Source organism: Eumetopias jubatus, unplaced genomic scaffold (genome assembly GCF_037043125.1).
Source record: "Eumetopias jubatus isolate StellerSeaLion01/CBP00866 unplaced genomic scaffold, mEumJub1_p1.0 scaffold_3, whole genome shotgun sequence".
NCBI classification, from domain to species: Eukaryota; Metazoa; Chordata; class Mammalia; order Carnivora; family Otariidae; genus Eumetopias; species Eumetopias jubatus.
The window spans coordinates 17,158,838-17,176,922 of record NW_028274809.1 but is presented as its reverse complement, the minus strand read 5'-3'; the positions used below and the strand labels follow the sequence as shown (position 1 = coordinate 17,176,922).

At 39.4% G+C, this 18,085-nt stretch overlaps 1 protein-coding gene across 1 annotated transcript in view; it reads right to left on the bottom strand.

Moving 5' to 3' along the window:
- Positions 1-4,774: 4,774 nt before the first annotated feature.
- EPHA4 (EPH receptor A4) overlaps positions 4,775-18,085 on the bottom strand; it is a 132,434-nt gene continuing 119,123 nt past the window's right edge. The window contains exons 12-17 of the mRNA XM_028105224.2: positions 15,257-15,318; positions 14,596-14,805; positions 12,618-12,767; positions 8,675-8,868; positions 5,248-5,403; positions 4,775-4,889 (exon numbers count right to left, since the gene is read on the bottom strand). Of these exons, the coding sequence (XP_027961025.1) occupies positions 4,775-4,889; positions 5,248-5,403; positions 8,675-8,868; positions 12,618-12,767; positions 14,596-14,805; positions 15,257-15,318 (887 nt within the window). The remainder of the gene's footprint in view (positions 4,890-5,247; positions 5,404-8,674; positions 8,869-12,617; positions 12,768-14,595; positions 14,806-15,256; positions 15,319-18,085) is intronic.

Here is an 18,085-nt window from a genome sequence, read left to right as displayed (position 1 = left end):
CGGCTCAGAAAGAAGTAATTCAGAAGGGAGAGTGTTGAGTTCTTGCTTTCCTCCTCGGAAAAATGACAACTGGAGTAGCAACAAGAAAAAATGTCTATTAATAGCTTAATTATAACAACTCGAGGAAGGTACCAGTCCTACCCCTATCATACGGATGAGGTCATTGAATCATAGCAAAGCTGAGCTATCTGCTCAATGTCACGTCCTACATTGTGATAGAACAAAGCTGGGATTAGAACCCACACAGTCTGAGTCTACAGCCATGCCTTAACCACTGTGTGAACAGTCTCTCTGTGGAAAAGAAAATTCTGACTTGGAAGAATTGTGCAAGAGGAGAGAGGCTTAGAGTGGGTAAAAGGATGTGAAAAGCAAATTGTACTACCGGAAAAGCCCCAGCTACTAGCACTCAGCCTTTCCAGAAAGGGAAATTATGTATCTTGGGAACAAATCTGGAAACATCACAATCTGCCAGTGATTCAACACTATGATTGAAAAAATGCAAACCAAGAGATAAAAAGCACTGAATGTTTTTTCCTAAAAAGTAACCTCTAATGAAGGAGAGTATCTAGTAAAGGATTCATACACGCTGCATGTAACAGGCACGGAGAGGGAGCACTGGGGCTATGGCACAGGGTGACGTCTGGCGTGCCAGTGAGAAAGGTTTGAGGGCCTTGAGCCCACCAAGAACCGATCAGTCTCAACTGTCCAATCAGTCTAGAACAGAACAAGATCAGCACGATGCAATGGAATCACTGTGGCTCCTCATTGTCCTCTCCATAATCAACATGAACCAAAATAACCAATTTCTCTTCTTTCCTTTGTGACAACTGACCACCAAGACTGCTTTGGACACCATATCTCCCGCCACAATGGCTATGATTGGCAGTGGATGACCTCAGGTGGAGAGCAAAGGATTAAGACCGGAATCTATCTTCACAATTTTGCTTATTTTATTAAACCAATTATTTATTTGCTTGTTTTGTACATATGTGTCTTTATTGTGTATGAGTTATAAATCAAATTTAGTTTCTTTGAGGTAAATAACTGTTATTTAGTCTTGTAGTGATTACTTTACATAGAGAGAGAAATAAAGTTTTCTTATAAAATATTCAGATAGAGATGACTTCTTAAGCAATTTAAAATTCTAAATGTGGGTAAGGTTATAACTACCAAGCCCTTCAAGAAGCCATTTGTCAACATTATTCATTTTGACAATTATGAAGAAAATGAAAGGACCTGGATCTACTTTTCCAGCTTTATCTTCTCTGCAGATTAGTAAGTCTATCAGGAGTACGGGCTTGCACTAGGCAAGCATGAATTTACATGCAGGACAAGGAGAACATGAGTATGACCTTAAGACTGACGGAGTACAACCAACACCATATGGGTATGCCCACTTTTTGAAGGTGATTTTGTTTTGCTGCTAGAAATTCCATTCTTAGAGGAGAAAGAGGAGTCCCCAAAACATGTCTGTCCCATCAGTTCACCAACACTCTTCAATAGTTCACAATAGGAAGTGGGCTATTTGGGGACTCAGTGTGCACGTCGAAAGGGTTGGACGTTCGAAGTGAGGAGTGTGGGAATGTGAAGGATTATATCTAGTTGATGCCAGAATACTCTATAGAGCAGAGAAAAAGAAACCTTTGTTCCTTTGAATTCAGACAACTCCTTATTTGTGGGGAACTGCTTGAACAAAGACCAAAGTCTGTGGTCTATGCGGCATCATGAGGGAAAGATGTGACTTTTGTTGTGACTAAATAAACAGAACATGGTTCCTTTGAATCCATTATGAAGACATCAAAGTGTCTTACCATCCAGTTCTTTTCATTACAACGGGGTCTTGCTTGTGCATTTCACCCTTTTCCATTATAAAATAACAATGTCATGAGTTTCAAGGCTAAATGATAAAGCAGTATTGGATAGGTCTGCCACCTTTTGTAGAGATACATGTTTAAATCAAACCCTCACAAATCCACTCAAGGTGAAGCAGCTTCATCTGCATGGCTCCTACCACTGAACTTCACTTCACCCCACTCTGGCATGTCGCAATACAACATTTGGGTTCATGAGTGAAAGATGGATGAGTAACACTTGGAAAACACTGGAGGAAGAGTACACCTTCCTTCCGTGAAGTTCAGTGCATTCTACATAAGAGCATTTCATATACACTTACAACAACGCCATGTGTTAGGAAAGGTGTTATTATTTAAGTATCATTATCTCTAATTTACAGGTGGAGGGACTGAGTTATAAAGAAACATGGAGTGAATTTCCCAGTGTCAACATCTCAGTTGGCTTTAGAATCCATAGCTGTCTAGATGCCAGAGCCTGGCTCCATGTCCTGGGAAACAATGGGACATGCCTATTGTCCTCCTCTTTCTCTTCAAAAATGTGTAACGTCACAGAAGCAGTAGACTTTCACTTCGGCTGTCACTGGATAGTATTTTAGGCACTTAGAAAGCCCTCTTTTGGCCTTCCCATTGGCCTGGACTCTACAATGTGTTAAAATTAAGATTCAGAAGGCAACCTTTTAAATGTAGTAAGATTTCAAGCCTTGCCTGATTATCCTGCACATACAGAAGATATGCCCTGAGAAATAACACCATGACCATGGTATAGTGTCCAGCATTAACCTGGATATCTTACAACTGACACACTCTCTCTTTTGAAACGTTCTGCTTTGAGTATGTTCAGTGTGTAGAAAAATACCTCATCTTACATTGTTGCCTTGAAAGCAAGACTTCTAATTATTCAATGTATGCAAGGAAACAATTTTGACTTCCAAGATAATACCATGATGTTACCTTATTTGAATTGGTCCGTGGAGATTGAAAACAAAATACTCCATAGCCTTCCAGAAGGAAAAAAATATATATATATATTTTTTTACAGCAAGCAAAAAACCACCTATACTTGTCACCTTTGAACATGAATATCTAGAACTCTTAGGGTTCAGCAAAAGTGGTGATAAAACAAAAATGGTTGAAGTAGTTTAAAAAAAAAACAAATTTCACATTCCTTCTGAAAAAGCTTTTACAACCAATGTTGCAAAAAGGTTTTTACTAAACTGTCATGATTTGACAGCATCAAATTGAACATGCCTTGCTCTATAAGAAATAGCTTTCAGCATAAAACCAAGGGGGTGGGGGGAAGGTCATTAAAATCAGCCAAGCTCGTGTTTAAAAGTGGTGAAAATGGAAGAGTTTAAGAAGTTAAAATTTGTCCGGTCAAAAAAGTTAGGCTGTTTCTAGGACTAAACAAAGCCATTTAATTCCCGTTTCAAGAAGAAAATTCTGGGATTAAAATAGAAGCATCTAAGTCTAGTGGTCTTGATGGATGAGAAACATGTTTTCCAGTAGGTCACATTTTGATAATGAGGATGTCAAGGTGAATTCTAAGTCTCACCATTGACTTCTAGGTAAATCCTCCCTGGCTGATCCTGTTTGGTGCACGGGTTACTGGAGCAGGACAGAAAGTGAGAATAATGGACAGATCTTCCAGTACTTCTCAATTGTAGCAAAGTCTCCAAAGAGTGAGGCATGACCCAAGGTTAGAGGTGATTACCTGGTTCCCAACAGATACTCAGTAAATATTTGTGGCATAAATGGAGGGCACCAAAAGGCAAGAAGAACTGTGTGTGAGAGAAAGCAAAGCCAGCGAGGCTCTAGGTGCCACGTTCCCAAACCTGACTTCATATAGTTCCTAACTCACTTCTTCCCAGTAGAACAGCAGGGAAGCCATACTGGTTTCCACACTGGTCTCTTCTCCCATTGTTAAGAGAGGACTGAAATCTTGAAAGAACCCCAAACTAAATGACAGACATGAAAGAATATTTATCGCTCAGTGTTTCAAATTAGATCAAGTTAAGAAAAAAGTTTACACTAGAGAAAGATTCATTGCTGGTTTTGTTTTTGTTTTTGTTTTTTTTTGGGGGGGGTTGCCTTACCTTGTGGGTTTGGGTTTGCTTCTTTAAAGGAGGGAAGTGTGAAAGTTCCCTATTCAAGATTGTCACGGTCCGCTATCCATAAGGTAGTTACAGTAAGTTTGTAGAGTCCCCAAATACGACTTTATATGGCCCAGCCTCAGGCCCAAAGAAACAGACCTTGTTTGTCCAGTGAGGGGAAGGTGCTTGGGTTTTATTATTATTAATTATTATTATTATTATTATTATTTGAAATCTACTTTCCTTTTCTTTCCAGCCCCTTATGTCACTGTAAGCCACCAGGTGGCCTGAGCACTGAAGGAGCAACACTGATGAGCCACGTGGTTTTCACCTAGGTTGTTTCCCACGGTATGAACCAAGCCTTAAAAGCTACAACTGAGTCCTTCCAGAATGTTCCTGGGCATGGTATCCATTCCAGTGAAAGCAGGATGACGGTCATTTACGCCACAAACAAAATACTGCGGTTGTAATTCCCAATGGAGAGACGATCAAGGATGCCTCAGAGAAGCTCAGTGTCTGGCAGCAAATGCGGCATCAAAACTCGGAGGTGGTGTTCTATTTATATACGTACATGTATTTTACAAACTGGTGATGGACGGAGTACTTCTGAGAAACAATTTGTTCCAGGTCTAATTTCAAACGACGGCTGTCATTTCTACAAAACCCCACAGTTTAGGCGATCTGTACACCAAGCAACACTGCAGGTATTCGATTTTTTTTTTTCCTTAATTTCGGAGGGCGAAGACGAAGTAAAAAAAGTGCAGTTCTTCAATTAAAGTGCATGGATGAGGTAAACTAATTTCAAGAGTTTCGAGTTTATTCAGTACTGGCTCAGACAGGAACCATTCTGCCGTGGATCTGTTGCATTTGGGTTCTCATCGCCTGGACACTGCTCAAAATCTTATTCTGGTGCGTGACGACTGTGATGCCAATTCTTGCCAGGTCACTGGAGGTAGGGGGAGAGAAAAAGAGGGAGAGAAAAAAGTTACAAGGGTGCAGAATCTCGTTTCCGGGCTTCATGCAGACACACATTTGAAATCAGCCACAATTCATACAGCACAACAAGGCAGGTGTATTAAAATGTTTAATTAAGCAATTTAACACAACAATGTAGGTGCTTTTGAGGCTCTGTAAAATTAGACTCAATCAAAATGAAAGGCATTCCAGTTTGGTTTTTTTGTTTGTTTGTTTATTTTGTTTTGTTTTTTTTAAATGAGGAGGATGATAATGCAGCTCAAAGCAAAAAAAGAAAAATACTATTAAATCTAGATTTACCCTTTGGTGTTACATCGCTGAGTACTTACTCCTGGTTCATGTGCACTACAGCCTCTAGGGTGGTATAACCAGCAGCCGTGAAGTTATCCTTATACCGGTCCATTTTAATGGCCTGGAGCCAATCGCCCACTGATACCACGGCAGAGAATTCAGGGGAGCTTGGATCCAACAAGGCAGTGTTAGGTCTGGTAAGGGAACGAGGAAGTGGAGACAGACAAGGATTATCAGTTAGACGGCAAGACTCAGAAGTCAGATTGCCTAAAATAGGCACTGAAATGCCAAGGACAGGCTTTTTAGAGGGACTACCTATCGTCAAATGGCATCATGAGGTTTTTTTGCCCCTAATTTCACAAAGTTGCTAAAAGCGTGTATCCATCACCTTATCTGTTCGTAATTCCACTTCCTGCATTTGTTTTATGTGGACCTCTTCGTACATTAACGATTGTACAGGTCTTTTAACACCCTCGCCTGGGGCAAAGATTGCGGGAGACCTTGTGGCTGAACCTGGCTCAGCCTTTGCAGGAAGAGCGCAGTCCCTGCTGCTACGGAGTATTACATACCTCAGGACAGCATCTATGGAAACCCTAGTGAAGTATGAGTAAGGAAAATTGTGAGCTTGCAACTTGCCAGATTCGATGAAACAGAGAAAACAGCAAGAGTTCAAGTCCAGCATGCTCCCAGCCAGGTTTGCAGGCAGGCTCAGTGCATTCAAACAAACTTGGGGCAGCAGGGAGTTAATGCCCTCTTTAATCAGCCCATGCTTGACCAGCACATGTGCCAAGACGGGAAGGAAGAATGGCCACTTTGATCACCACTTGGACTGTGGAATGTGCTTCTCGTATTCCCTCTTAGATAATCATTCCAACGAATTCTAAGCACTTTTTATTAAGTTATTTATTAGTTTATGCATTTCTCAGGCCAGGTGTTTTATGTTAGGTCATCGTCAAGAGTGACAACAGTTGAAGGCATGATATTGATATACGATAAAACATCTATCTATGGAAGCATTTATTAGGGGAATTATAGTCATCTTCAACATCAAACTACTTAATTAATTGTTGGGTACACCTTCACAGGGTATTTTATACTGCCTTTATTTTAATCTCCTGTAGAGCGACACAGCTACTTGTTTAGTTAAGTTTTCTTAACTCCCATTTCCCTAGAAATTATAGAATGCACTTGATCTTAACATTCTGACCTAATTTCATCCTGAGACTGTGTTCCTTGAACTGAATCAGAATATTATCATTACTGAATTTTTAGCCAAAAAATTATTTTCCTATGAAAACAAAATTAAGTCAGTGTAATGCCTTGATTAATTTTCTACATAGCAGAATTAATCCGATTCCATTGTTTGTTTTATAATTTTTACCTGTTACTTTAATTTGCATTACTTCTTTCTTATATAACTATTTTACCAAAGACATGTTTTATCAGTTTTGTGTCCAAATAGTACTTTGCCTTTGTGACCTTTTATGTACATTATTTCAATTCATTTTCTAAGTAAAACTCTGTAAATTTTTATAGCAAGAATAATCAGGATTTAATTCTTCCGCCAATAACAAGTATCACCACAGAGGATTTTAGACATTAGTATTAATGTTTATAAATAATATTTATCATTAGGCAAAGACCAATAGTTTGCATTTCTAACTTTAAGCCAAGAGCATTAATAGGGCCACATGTAGGCTCTAGGTACCTGACAAGGTCAAAATGATCTGAGGATGAAAATATCCTCAGTCAATATCAATTAACTCTAAGGGTCACTCTCAAGCTTGCCCTGGAAATCTCTGTGCTCTTTGTGGAACACCATGACATTTGCCCAATTTTGTGCTGAATCACATACAATGTTATACTACATCCCATTATCAGCAAGCAGTAATAAGCATCAAAGCTACTGAAGTACCATCAGTGAGAAAAATTTAGAATTGAGAAGAGTATATCCAATAACTCAATTTGTTCTGCATAAATGGTACAAAGCACACATTATGCAATATGAGTAACTGAAGAGTTTCTACCAGCAGGAGAAGTACCAAGTACCAATGAACGGGCCTTAGGATGCTTAGAGAGAATTCATGGGATCTGGAGCTGGAGATCCAAAGCTGAAGGATGTTCACCTTGGAAGAGAAGAGGCCCGCTACACCTCTCAGAGTACTGAAGAACAAAAAATAGCCCAGAAATGCCAGGAGATTTTTTTTTTTTTTTAAGTCACTTGGCTATCAAGTGGCAGAAATAAAATGTGAATTCAGCCCAGTGTTATTTCAGAAGAGCTTGATCATGAAGCTCTTGGGATTGTGGCTGGTGCTAAGGGATCTGAAAGCCTAAAAGAATAGAGGATATCTCTGCCTTCTGATCCAGATTCTTTTCTTCATGGTTTGTAATAATCAGTATATATGACAATCATTAGGCTAAGTCTTCAGAAGACTGGAGGAGATGCTCATAGCACTGACAAAGACTAGAGGGTCTTGGATATCGTGGGAAAAATGTTCTCCTATTTTTAACTCAGGGTTGTGATGAATGAGAACCTTGGAGAAGTACGGATTTGGAGGTGAGTCAATGCCTCACTTCTTGCAGGCCTGAAGCAGCTGGTCATCTTATGCTGATCTTCTTAAATCATTTAATAGCAACGGTGGTTATTCCCTTTCGGATAGAACAGGTATGTAGGGATACTGAAACTTACACTAGGGAGGCCCAGTCTCCAAGTAGAAAAGTTCCTATTGAGTTACAGGACTTGCAGTATCCTTACCTCCTTTCTAGACTGATAAATGCTTCTTCCTTCTGCTCTTTCCAGTGAAATAACTACCTCTTTCACAGGTGGTTCAATTCTATTCATTTTTTAAAACCCCTCTCAAACATTCATCCACATGCTTTGTAACCTGATCACTTTCTATTTTGGTCCTGTTTCCTTCTACTCGTGAAAGACTAAAAAAAGAGAAACTCTAAGAACTAAAACCAAATGAATTTCTTGCTGTAAAGCCTATAAGCACCTATAATACTTTATAAGTCAACTTAACACTACAGTGCATGAAGAGCTGTCCTCGACTCCTTATTTTTTACTAACCCAGTGCTCCTTTCCCTTCCCCAAATATAGCATCTTGTGACCATCATGTCTTCCCAAAGTCCATGTCATCTCTCTTCCTAAATGTTCAGGTCTAGCATCATCAAACAAGCACCTTTGCTCTTTCTTTGTTGTCGGTTTGTTTTTATTGTTATTTTGGTTCTGTTTTTTTAAATCTGTTTTTCTTATGACTGTTCGAGGCCTGACAGGTGTTAGGCTCCTCAACATGGTGAACAAAACCATCATACGTACTCCATTAACTGAGAGAGAAGCCACCCTGGTTGCAGAGAGCTGTGCAGCAGCCTCTGACAAATAGGCAGGAATTCCAGGGAGCCAGCACTCGCCTGCCACCTCTAATGTATCCTTTCATACATCACTATTAAGCAAGCATGGCCGACCTGGAGCTCTCGGTCCCCGTCCTCTTCAAGCTGTTGGGGTTGCGGATGAGTTTGTCCAACATGTTGACAATCTGCCCAAATTTCGGCCTGTCACTCCGCTCCTTCTGCCAGCAGTCTAGCATCAGCTGATGGAGTGCAATGGGGCAGTCCATGGGAGGGGGTAGCCGATAGCCTTCCTCAATGGCTTTAATCACCTACCAAAGACAAGAGAATGATATATAAGCTGTCAGGGAAGCTGTTGTTAGAGATTCACCCTCCTGACCGGCAAGTTCCTGGTACATTCAGTTGCCAGCAAGCTTGAGCATGAGAACAGCACCAGTGTCTTCACAGAAGCCACTGCTGGAGCTGAGTATTGCTGGTAACAGGGCAGGGAAGCCAGCTGCTGATATGCGGTGTTTTCAGATGGCAGGCAATTGCCAATCTGAAATTCTAAAGGGAAGATTAATTAATGTTCCCAAGAGGTTAGAACGTAATCAGATCAACAACCTGGTGGCGGCCGGGCCCTCCGGAGATCACATGGCAATGCCCCTCCCCCTTCTCCTATCCAGCAGCAGCTAAACCCTCTTAGCAGAAGAGACTCTAACCTAGTGTTAAAGACCTTCCTTTAGAAGCATTAATAGTGGGGCGCCTGGGTGGCTCAGTCGTTAAGCGTCTGCCTTCGGCTCAAGTGCATCCCAGGGTCCTGGGATCGAGACCCGCATCGGGCTCCCTGCTCAGCGGGAAGCCTGCTTCTCCTTCTCCCACTCCCCCTGCTTGTGTTCTCTCTCTCGCTGTGTCTCTCTCTGTCAAATAAATAAATAAAATCTTAAAAAAAAAAGCATTAATAGTTTCGTCCAAGATGGAAGTCCCTTTGTGTCATTTTAAGCCTCTGTCCTCTTGCTCAGACAGCTCATGGGTCAAATACAGGAGCCCACCTTCCAGACCTCCCAATCCAGAAGACACTACCACTCTCTAAAATAGCACGCTCCTCAAACCCTCCAGATGCCCAACCATTTTTATTTTTGGAAGACCACAACACACCAATACACCAATTCTGTATCTCATCCTTGGTCTCAGTTGGCTATCAATTGACCCTGTTAAAAGGTGTTAGTAAGTAGATTTGAAAAAAAGTGTTAGCAAAGAAAATTAAACAAACATTTTTTTAGGGCATTTACATTTTGAAGGGGATCCTTACACATCTAAGGAAAGATCCTTTCCTTATCTTATAAGGAAAGATATATATAACCTTTATATATAAAGAAGTTATATATAAAGTTATTATATATATTATATATATAATATATATGATAATTGTTTTATTGCCCAGAGTTCTCCCTGCTTAATAAGACATAAGCAGACCATTCAACAGTCTTTCTTCTCATTCTAATTTTTCTAATCTGTCTTCACAGGTATTATGGTATTTTTCTTATTGGCATCTTGCTAAGCCCCCCTTTTTTTCAGGGCGTGAATCCCAGTAATGTAATATCGTATGACTCACACCAAATTTAAGGAGGGGAATTATTTCATAACTTCTTGGCTACTAATCAGCAGTATTTATGGGGCTCCTATGAAATTCTGGATGTGCTTTTGTTTGGAGATTTTTTTAAAGTTTTATTTGTTTTAAATCAGTTTTGCTTTTTTTTTTCTTCTTCTTCTCTACCAAAATGGTAACTGTCAGTGAAACAACCAGAGCTGTAGCCATCTCAATGACCACATTGCGTTCACCCTGCCAGGGGGTTTATTTACTGTCCAACAATTGGTCTTCAACAGAAAACAGTTAACTCAGTTGGGTCCAGTTTCTATGTATCAGTATGACTACTGTCTTTTTAGCCAGCACACAGTTTAACCACCATCCTGTGACTTATTAAGCCCTCTGATCCTTTTCCTGCCATGCATCTTTGCCAACATCCTGTTATCTTAGTACTATTTACCACTCCTTCTAGTGTAGACGTCTATATGCTATCTTACTAAACATTATTCCATTTACTTCTAGCAATTACATTAAGTCAGTTTGATCTTCTGACTTTCTTTTATCTTTCCAGGTGCATGGTGTTGACTTTAGACTTGACGAAAACATTTTACATTGAATTGATGAGAATGAGAGCAATATTGGGCTAACGCCAGGGTAACACAATTTGTTATAAACCCTCAAGACTGCTTAGTACTCTTTCATTAGCCCCTCTCCACTGCCAGCTTGGAAGATGGCTTGTGGGTTAACAAAGCATATTTTCTCAGTTTGCTGCTGAATGTTTTGGGGGGAGGGGGCTGAAGAGCAAAGCAAACAAAAAACTTGGTAAGTCTGCCATATTTTCAACAGCTATTTTGATTCTATTCACCATATGCCAAATGAATTCTGATGAAAGTAATTCGCCGGTTACATTTCCTATTGATCCCTGTTCTACACAGAACCCAACAGAGACAAATACACGTGAATGACTGATCAATATCATTTGGGGGAGAGAAATGGCTTCAGATGTTCTTCACGGATGCAGCCAGACAACTGAAAGTTCAAAACAATAGAAACTGTTTTCATAGAATATAGAACTGTCAAAACTGCAGGCCTGAAAATATTTAGGGTAGGAAAATGGACATCATCTTTAGATCCTCTGCTTTTATGAGCATTTGGTCATGACTCTCAACTAAATAAGGTTTAAGTATCAAATCACTAAATGAGCAAAAGTATGCACTACTTGCTCGTGTAGGTTGTTTTTGTCCCTCTGAAAGTATCTAATCTGAAACCCAATGTTGCTACAAGGTAGGACCTGGAAGGTGTCTGTGACACAATCACACCAAACAACAGATTACATACCACTCACCTCTATAGTTGTTTTGTTTTTTTTTCCCCCAGCCTTCAATTACCTATCAGTTATGCTAGCTGCTGGCTTTCTTCCTATCTGCTATGAACCTTTCTTTCTAACATACAGATATGTTATGCCAACACTATCATTCCTCTTAATCTGGTTAGAGAATTCTTTTATGCCCCACTAGACACGGAGTGCATTAGGTTCTCTATCGCTCCGAACAGTCTTTTATTGATAAGGCAACCAGCATCCTATTTCTTGAGTGCACCTGGTTCTTCATTGAATTATCAGGACTTTGCCACTTCCTGTTGGTCCAGGACAAGGCAGATGGGCAGGGGGCATTCCACCTCAGAGAGAATTTTGTAAAAGAAGATTTTTTTCCAAACTATAATTTTTATCACTGATGAATTAAATACCATGCCTTTGTAAACACTCTCTGCTATATTTTACTTCACACGTATAAATAACTAACAAGTGTTCTGGGAAGACTCCCTGGTCTAAGATTTTTGTTTTTGTTTTTGTTTTCCCCTTTTGCACTGGAGATGTTTATAATTAAATTCTATTACTCTGGAATCTTATTAGTGTCATTATTGAATGCTTTTCTGAAATTGCAGGCATTGTGGATACTCCCTTACGAAGTAGTCCAGATGGTACATTTAAAGGGATGTGCATAATTTACAAAGGGTCATTTAGTGAAGCTTTATTTTAGAGTCCTCAAGGGGCAAGCTCTAATTACAACTATGCCAGCTTTAAAATATTCACTAGTTTTCTTCCAATAAACCTTTGGTGTCAATTTTTTCACATGTGAAATTTGTGTTTTTCATATACCCTTGTATTTTATTAAGATTCAAAGTTGAATTTTGTTTCGGTATGGATTTGAGCATTAATCAAGTAAAACACCGTTCCTTATCACTCATCTATCCACCTATGCATCTATCTATAAATCAATTGAATCTGTCTTCCATACTATCCCATTTAAGCTATGTAATTTCGGGCCTTGAAATCCATGACCATAAGGTTTAACTAGATTACTACATGCGTTTGTGTTGAGAATCTTGCATTTTGTGTATCATTTCAAGCTCAGCCCTCACTCCGTCATACGCTGATGCGATCCTTCCTGAATCTCAATGCAAAGACATATATTTTAGAACATAAAGACTCACGTCTTGATTGGACATATCCCAATAGGGTCTCTCTCCATACGACATCACTTCCCACATAACGATTCCATAGCTCCATACATCACTCGCTGATGTGAATTTACGATACGCAATTGCTTCTGGCGCAGTCCACCGGATAGGAATCTTGCCACCCTGTGAACATTCAAGCTGTAAGTTATCCCCTAAGTACATCACTGATGTGCCATTTCAGTCACTGAACGTTGTTACTGTTTGCCAAGCAGGACAACAGCATTCCTGAGATAGCTCTCCAAACAACAGTAAGAGACTTGTTTATTTTAACTAGTCTTCTAGGTTGAGACACTTCTCCTCATATGTTTTCTTTAGTCACAGGGAAGTGAATAAGTAATCTGTTTAATTTTTAAAATGTCTACCTATTATCTGAGCTCTGCTTCAGGCAATATTGTAGAAAGGAATCTCGGGTTTTACCAAATGCATATGTCATCATGGTATATCAATGGATGTGCCATGGATATTCATTTTGACTTCTTGTTGGATTCTTTCACTCAGCAACACAGAGGCAATATTTAATACTGCTTCTGAAATCATGAACTATGGAAGTTAAATATGAAAATTTCTATCCACCACACTGTGATCCTACTTTTATATAGCATGAGAAACATGTTTAACATGGTTAAAAGATAATACATTACATAAGCTCTTAGCAAAAGCCAAATACCAGATGTTAGAGCTGTTACTGTCTTTAATGGAGTGAGGGCACCCACAGAAATGGTAAAGCAATTGAATATTACTCAGGAAAAGTTTAAAATGCTTTTTGTCTTGCCTCAAATATCTATTGTTTGATTATGCTTATGTGAAAGGTGTTTTTAATTGAGTTTCAAATTTCTTAAGGTTTCATCTGGGGAAATTAATTTAACTTGAACTCAGACCCTCAAGCTGTTCAAGAGAACATCATTTGAAAGTTTGCTTTACTAAGGCTACTAAACAAGACAATAAATTGTATTAGAAATTGCACTCATTCACTGGAGTTTACTCTGAAAACCCAGTGTCTTACATTTCCACTTGTTCCATACAGAAGGACGCTTGTTCTGCCTTCTACCTTCCTTAATTATTTGGCTAAAGTTTTAGCTGTGTAAATGCATCATTCTAGAAGCCTCCTTTTAACTTTCCTTTCTCCAAATACTGGAAAAAGATTTAAAGATCTTTAGCATTCACAAAGATGCATTCTTTCCCAAGTGAATGGACTTAGAATTCAAAAGGGGATATATGAGTAAGAATCAAAAGTAGAGCCAAAGAAACTGAACCCTACAAGGAAAAAAAAATAACCAAACAAACAAAAAACAGTGCTTAGGATTGCTAATGCAAAATGAGCATCAAAGGAGGAAAATGACTGCTAACTGTCTGCTTCCCATTGATTTCAGCAGTGCCAGCCCTAACGGCCAATAACTTTTATGATTCTGTTTATTCCATTAGTATCTTATATTCAGATTGTCCAGCTAAGATAGCATAGCCATTAACTGTATACTGATAACTCTTAACTGTGCCCTAATCCAGTTTATCTACCGGTAGTAAAATGAAGGCCATTAGATACTAAAAATTCTTGCACAGTGTATATGTTTTATAAATCCTGTATCTCCATTCTCAGATTCAGTAACCAACTAGGAACATTGCTCTGTCTTGTTTAAAGTAAGAAAAATGTTATAATAATAGAAAAGAACTAAGGACAAAATCTAAAACAGGAAAAGAAGGAAGGAAGGGAAGAAAAATTAAGTGTAAAAGATGCAATAAGTAAAGCTCTAGTTTGCCGTTTTTAAAGTAGTCACACATCTTGAGGCAGTTTCAAAATCCCTCAGAAACATGGCTTAAAAATGAACGCATGGAAATGAAGAGGCTCTGAATGATGAGGAAACTTAGAAAATCACAAAGGGCTTAAACATCAAAGTGAGAAAAGAGGAACAGTTTTTATCAGAGTCAAAACCCAGAGGTCATAAATCCTCCTTACCCTGGTGGTGTAAGCGGCTTCTGGATCATCCTCAAGCACTCGTGACATGCCAAAATCAGACACTTTGCAGACCAAGTTGCTATTTACCAGAATATTCCGTGCAGCTAGATCTCGATGCACATAGCTCATATCAGATAAGTACTTCATCCCGGACCCGATGCCGCGAAGCATGCCCACCAGCTGAATGACAGTAAATCTGCCATCATTCTTCTGCATAGGAAAGGAATGAGAAACAATCTCATTAGCATTAGGCCAAATTAATTTTCACCAAGCATTTATTACTTGGAACTTTTTTGGTATCTGTATCAAGTATGCAATGAAACTCAACATTATTTCCGGGCCTTTCTGATCGAAGTCACTAATTCTTTAGTAGAGTGTATCCTAGGAACTGGGTTTGCTTCCTGTGGTAGATGGAAATTATCCAACTCTAATGAATCTACAGCTCAAACAACCCGCAATGCAAGAATAAATCTAATACTACCTTCATTGAACATGGATTATTTAATAGCCTTTAAAAATCACATCATTCTCTATGTCTCCTCTTCTTCCCTAGCCCCATTAAAAAAGTCCATGAATACAACCAAACAGAATGGACACAAGGAGTCTGTTAGAGTCTTCTAAATACCAACATTCTTGGATTTAATATAAAGTAGTCACGTACCCTGAGGAATGCATCCAAGGAGCCATTCTCCATGTACTCTGTTATGATCATTACTGGTTTACCTAGAGTTTTCAGAAAGAAAAACACAAACCCTTGATGAGCACTGCAGTTAATGAGATAAAAATGGCCTGTGCACAATTTTACTGCCAAGACACCTGTCTTGTGCGATCTAATTTAATTAAAACAAGCCAAGCTTATGCCTCAGCTGTGGGGAGCTAGGAATCAAATATTAAAAGGACGGGTAGGTTTAAATTCCATCTGGAAGGTTAACCCTTTGGGTGGCATGTTGACAAAGTCTTTAACTAAAGTGGTCTCCGGTATCCAGGGAGCACATGAACGGATAATTGCTCTCTCAAGCAAAAGGGGAAGATGATAAATGGGCAGGCCTGTGTAAAGGCGAAAAAAATCTTTAGGATAATTAATTTATTTTGTCCCCAGAAGAGCCACTTGTGTGATGCTAAAGCAATCAATGGACAGAGAAAATTTTTTACTTATTTAGAGAAACCCAAGTTTCTGGGAGCAGTTACGCCGAATAGGTCATGACTCAGACACACCTTCCAGCTCAAGCCTGCACAGTATTAATGGCCCCCTCCCTCCACCTCCGACCGCCTGCCTTGCTCAGGTCAGAAGCTGTACCCTTTCTTTTCCCTTTCCTTTCTATAAAAAAAAAACAACTTAATTCTATTTACTCCCTTAAGCTGACAACCTCAGTAACAACAAACAACAAAATTCAGAGAAAAGGTTCAGTAAATTATTTCATCTGAGACAGAAAGTTAATTCAGTACTAGAACATTCTTGTTCCCCCTCACCTGTTCCCCCCACCCCCATAAAGAGAACAAATTATTTTAAGGTTTGGGAGAAGTGGGGGGAAACAATCCTCTCATTTCACTTTGGTGTTCTTTCTGAGGAACTTAGGAAATAAGAACCATTCTTTAGTTTCTTAATTGCTGGCAATGGGCTCAAGGTCTGAAATTCCTTCTTTCTAAATGGTATTTGTGGGAGGGGTGGGGGTGGGTGCATAAATCCTCCATATTTTACTAAAGGATGGGTTAAAGCAAAGAGAACATAAAAGATTCCCTGGGAGGAAAACAAAATGCTAGTTTGATAAGTCAAAAATATTCACTTCCATTGTTATACTTGTGGAATATTTGGACTTAGACATTCAGTCGGGAAAAATGGACTAGGGTATGCCACTGCTGAAAAGTTCCTGTAATCATTCTAAACTAATATCTTTCCCACCCAGAACAGACCCTCTTCTGATGTGGGGGAGAGGGGAAATGTCTTCATTTCAGAGGGAAAAATTAGGAAGAGCAGAAGTTTTCCATTTCAAAGCCATCCAAGTTACCTTTCTTTTTTCTCCCCCACTGTGTGTTTGGTGCCATGTCTAAGAAATCTTTCCAAGGTAAAAACTTTTGGATGAGGAAACAATACCATGGAGACTTTATTTTCAGTGATGAATGAAAGCTCTCAGAAAAACCGGAAAGTTCAGTGTAGACCAAAGGATGAACAAAAACCACTTCCGGTCTCTCCCCTTGGATGGAGGGCGTGGTCTCTCTACACATTTTCTGTCCTCCCTCAATGTAATACATAAGAAGCTCTTACTTTTTTTTTTTTAAGAAGCTCTTTTTAGATTCTTTTACCCTCTATATCTGTGGCCACAGACAGAGCAAATACATCTAAATGAGTTTTAATGAACCCACCTCAATCAAAAGATACTTTGTCAACTAATGAGAAAGGTTGACTCTCCTGCATTAACACCTACTCCAATTTCACCAGATCCCTCTAGAGGTGTGGATAAGAGAGTAGAAGATCCAAAAGATTGGGGGGGGGGGGCGTGGAGAGTAGTGGAGAGAATTTACAGTCTCCCTGTCAATTTAAAAAGTGACTCAAGTAACTGCTGGTAATGAATTCACACGCTTCCACGTCACCTTTGCACCCTCACACCTCCCTCCTCTGATGTTTGGCACCATCTTTATAATTTTTCTGCATTCCTTCTTCTGTTTATTAAAAGTATCCATTTGTCAGAATCTTTATGAGCTCTCCAAGAGAAATAAAGATGAATGTCTCCATAAGCAGAGGGGCTTATAAAATGGGTCTCAGCTGGGCTCATAGATGGATGTGGCTCTCCCCCTGCAATAGGCAGGGGTGCAGTGGGGAAGGCCAGAGTTGGGGGAGGGGGACAATTCCTCTGGTGGAAATTTTAAATCATTTTGATTCAGTGACAACTGCATTATGCAAATGAATCCAGTCGTTTATAACAGTTACAGCTGTAATAGCTACGGGTTTTAGAGGCACGGTGGGACTTTAATACAAAGATCCCCTGTTTCTTCTCTCTTCTGCAGAGGTGCTACATGAAAATCACTGTCTGCAGCAGGGAAAACACCCCAAGCTGAACAGAGCCTCCTTTTGAGAAAATGGACCTGCAGAAGTATTTAAACAGAATGTTATCTTTCAATTAAAGTAGTGAAAGGCTCTGGGCAGCCCTGAAGGCCACGGGCAACAGAAAAATATCCTGTCTGTAAAACTAATCTTAAAAAGCAAATAGAGCTATTCTATGCTAATTATAGCCTTCACCTTAGGTAGAAAATTATATACCCTTAGCACCGAGGTTCTGTTTTTGAAGGATTCTGAAGATGGGGAAAGATGTTCTTCTTAGGACATAATAATACCAGTTAACACTTAGGGAAGTTTTCTGTTGTTGTTGTTTAAATTTGCCAAGCATTATGCTAAATACGGGAAATATTTCATCCAAAGTAACCTTCTGAGGCAAGTTCTATTTTTATCTCTATTGTACAGATGAGGAAACTGACAGTTTGAGCAACTAGTCAA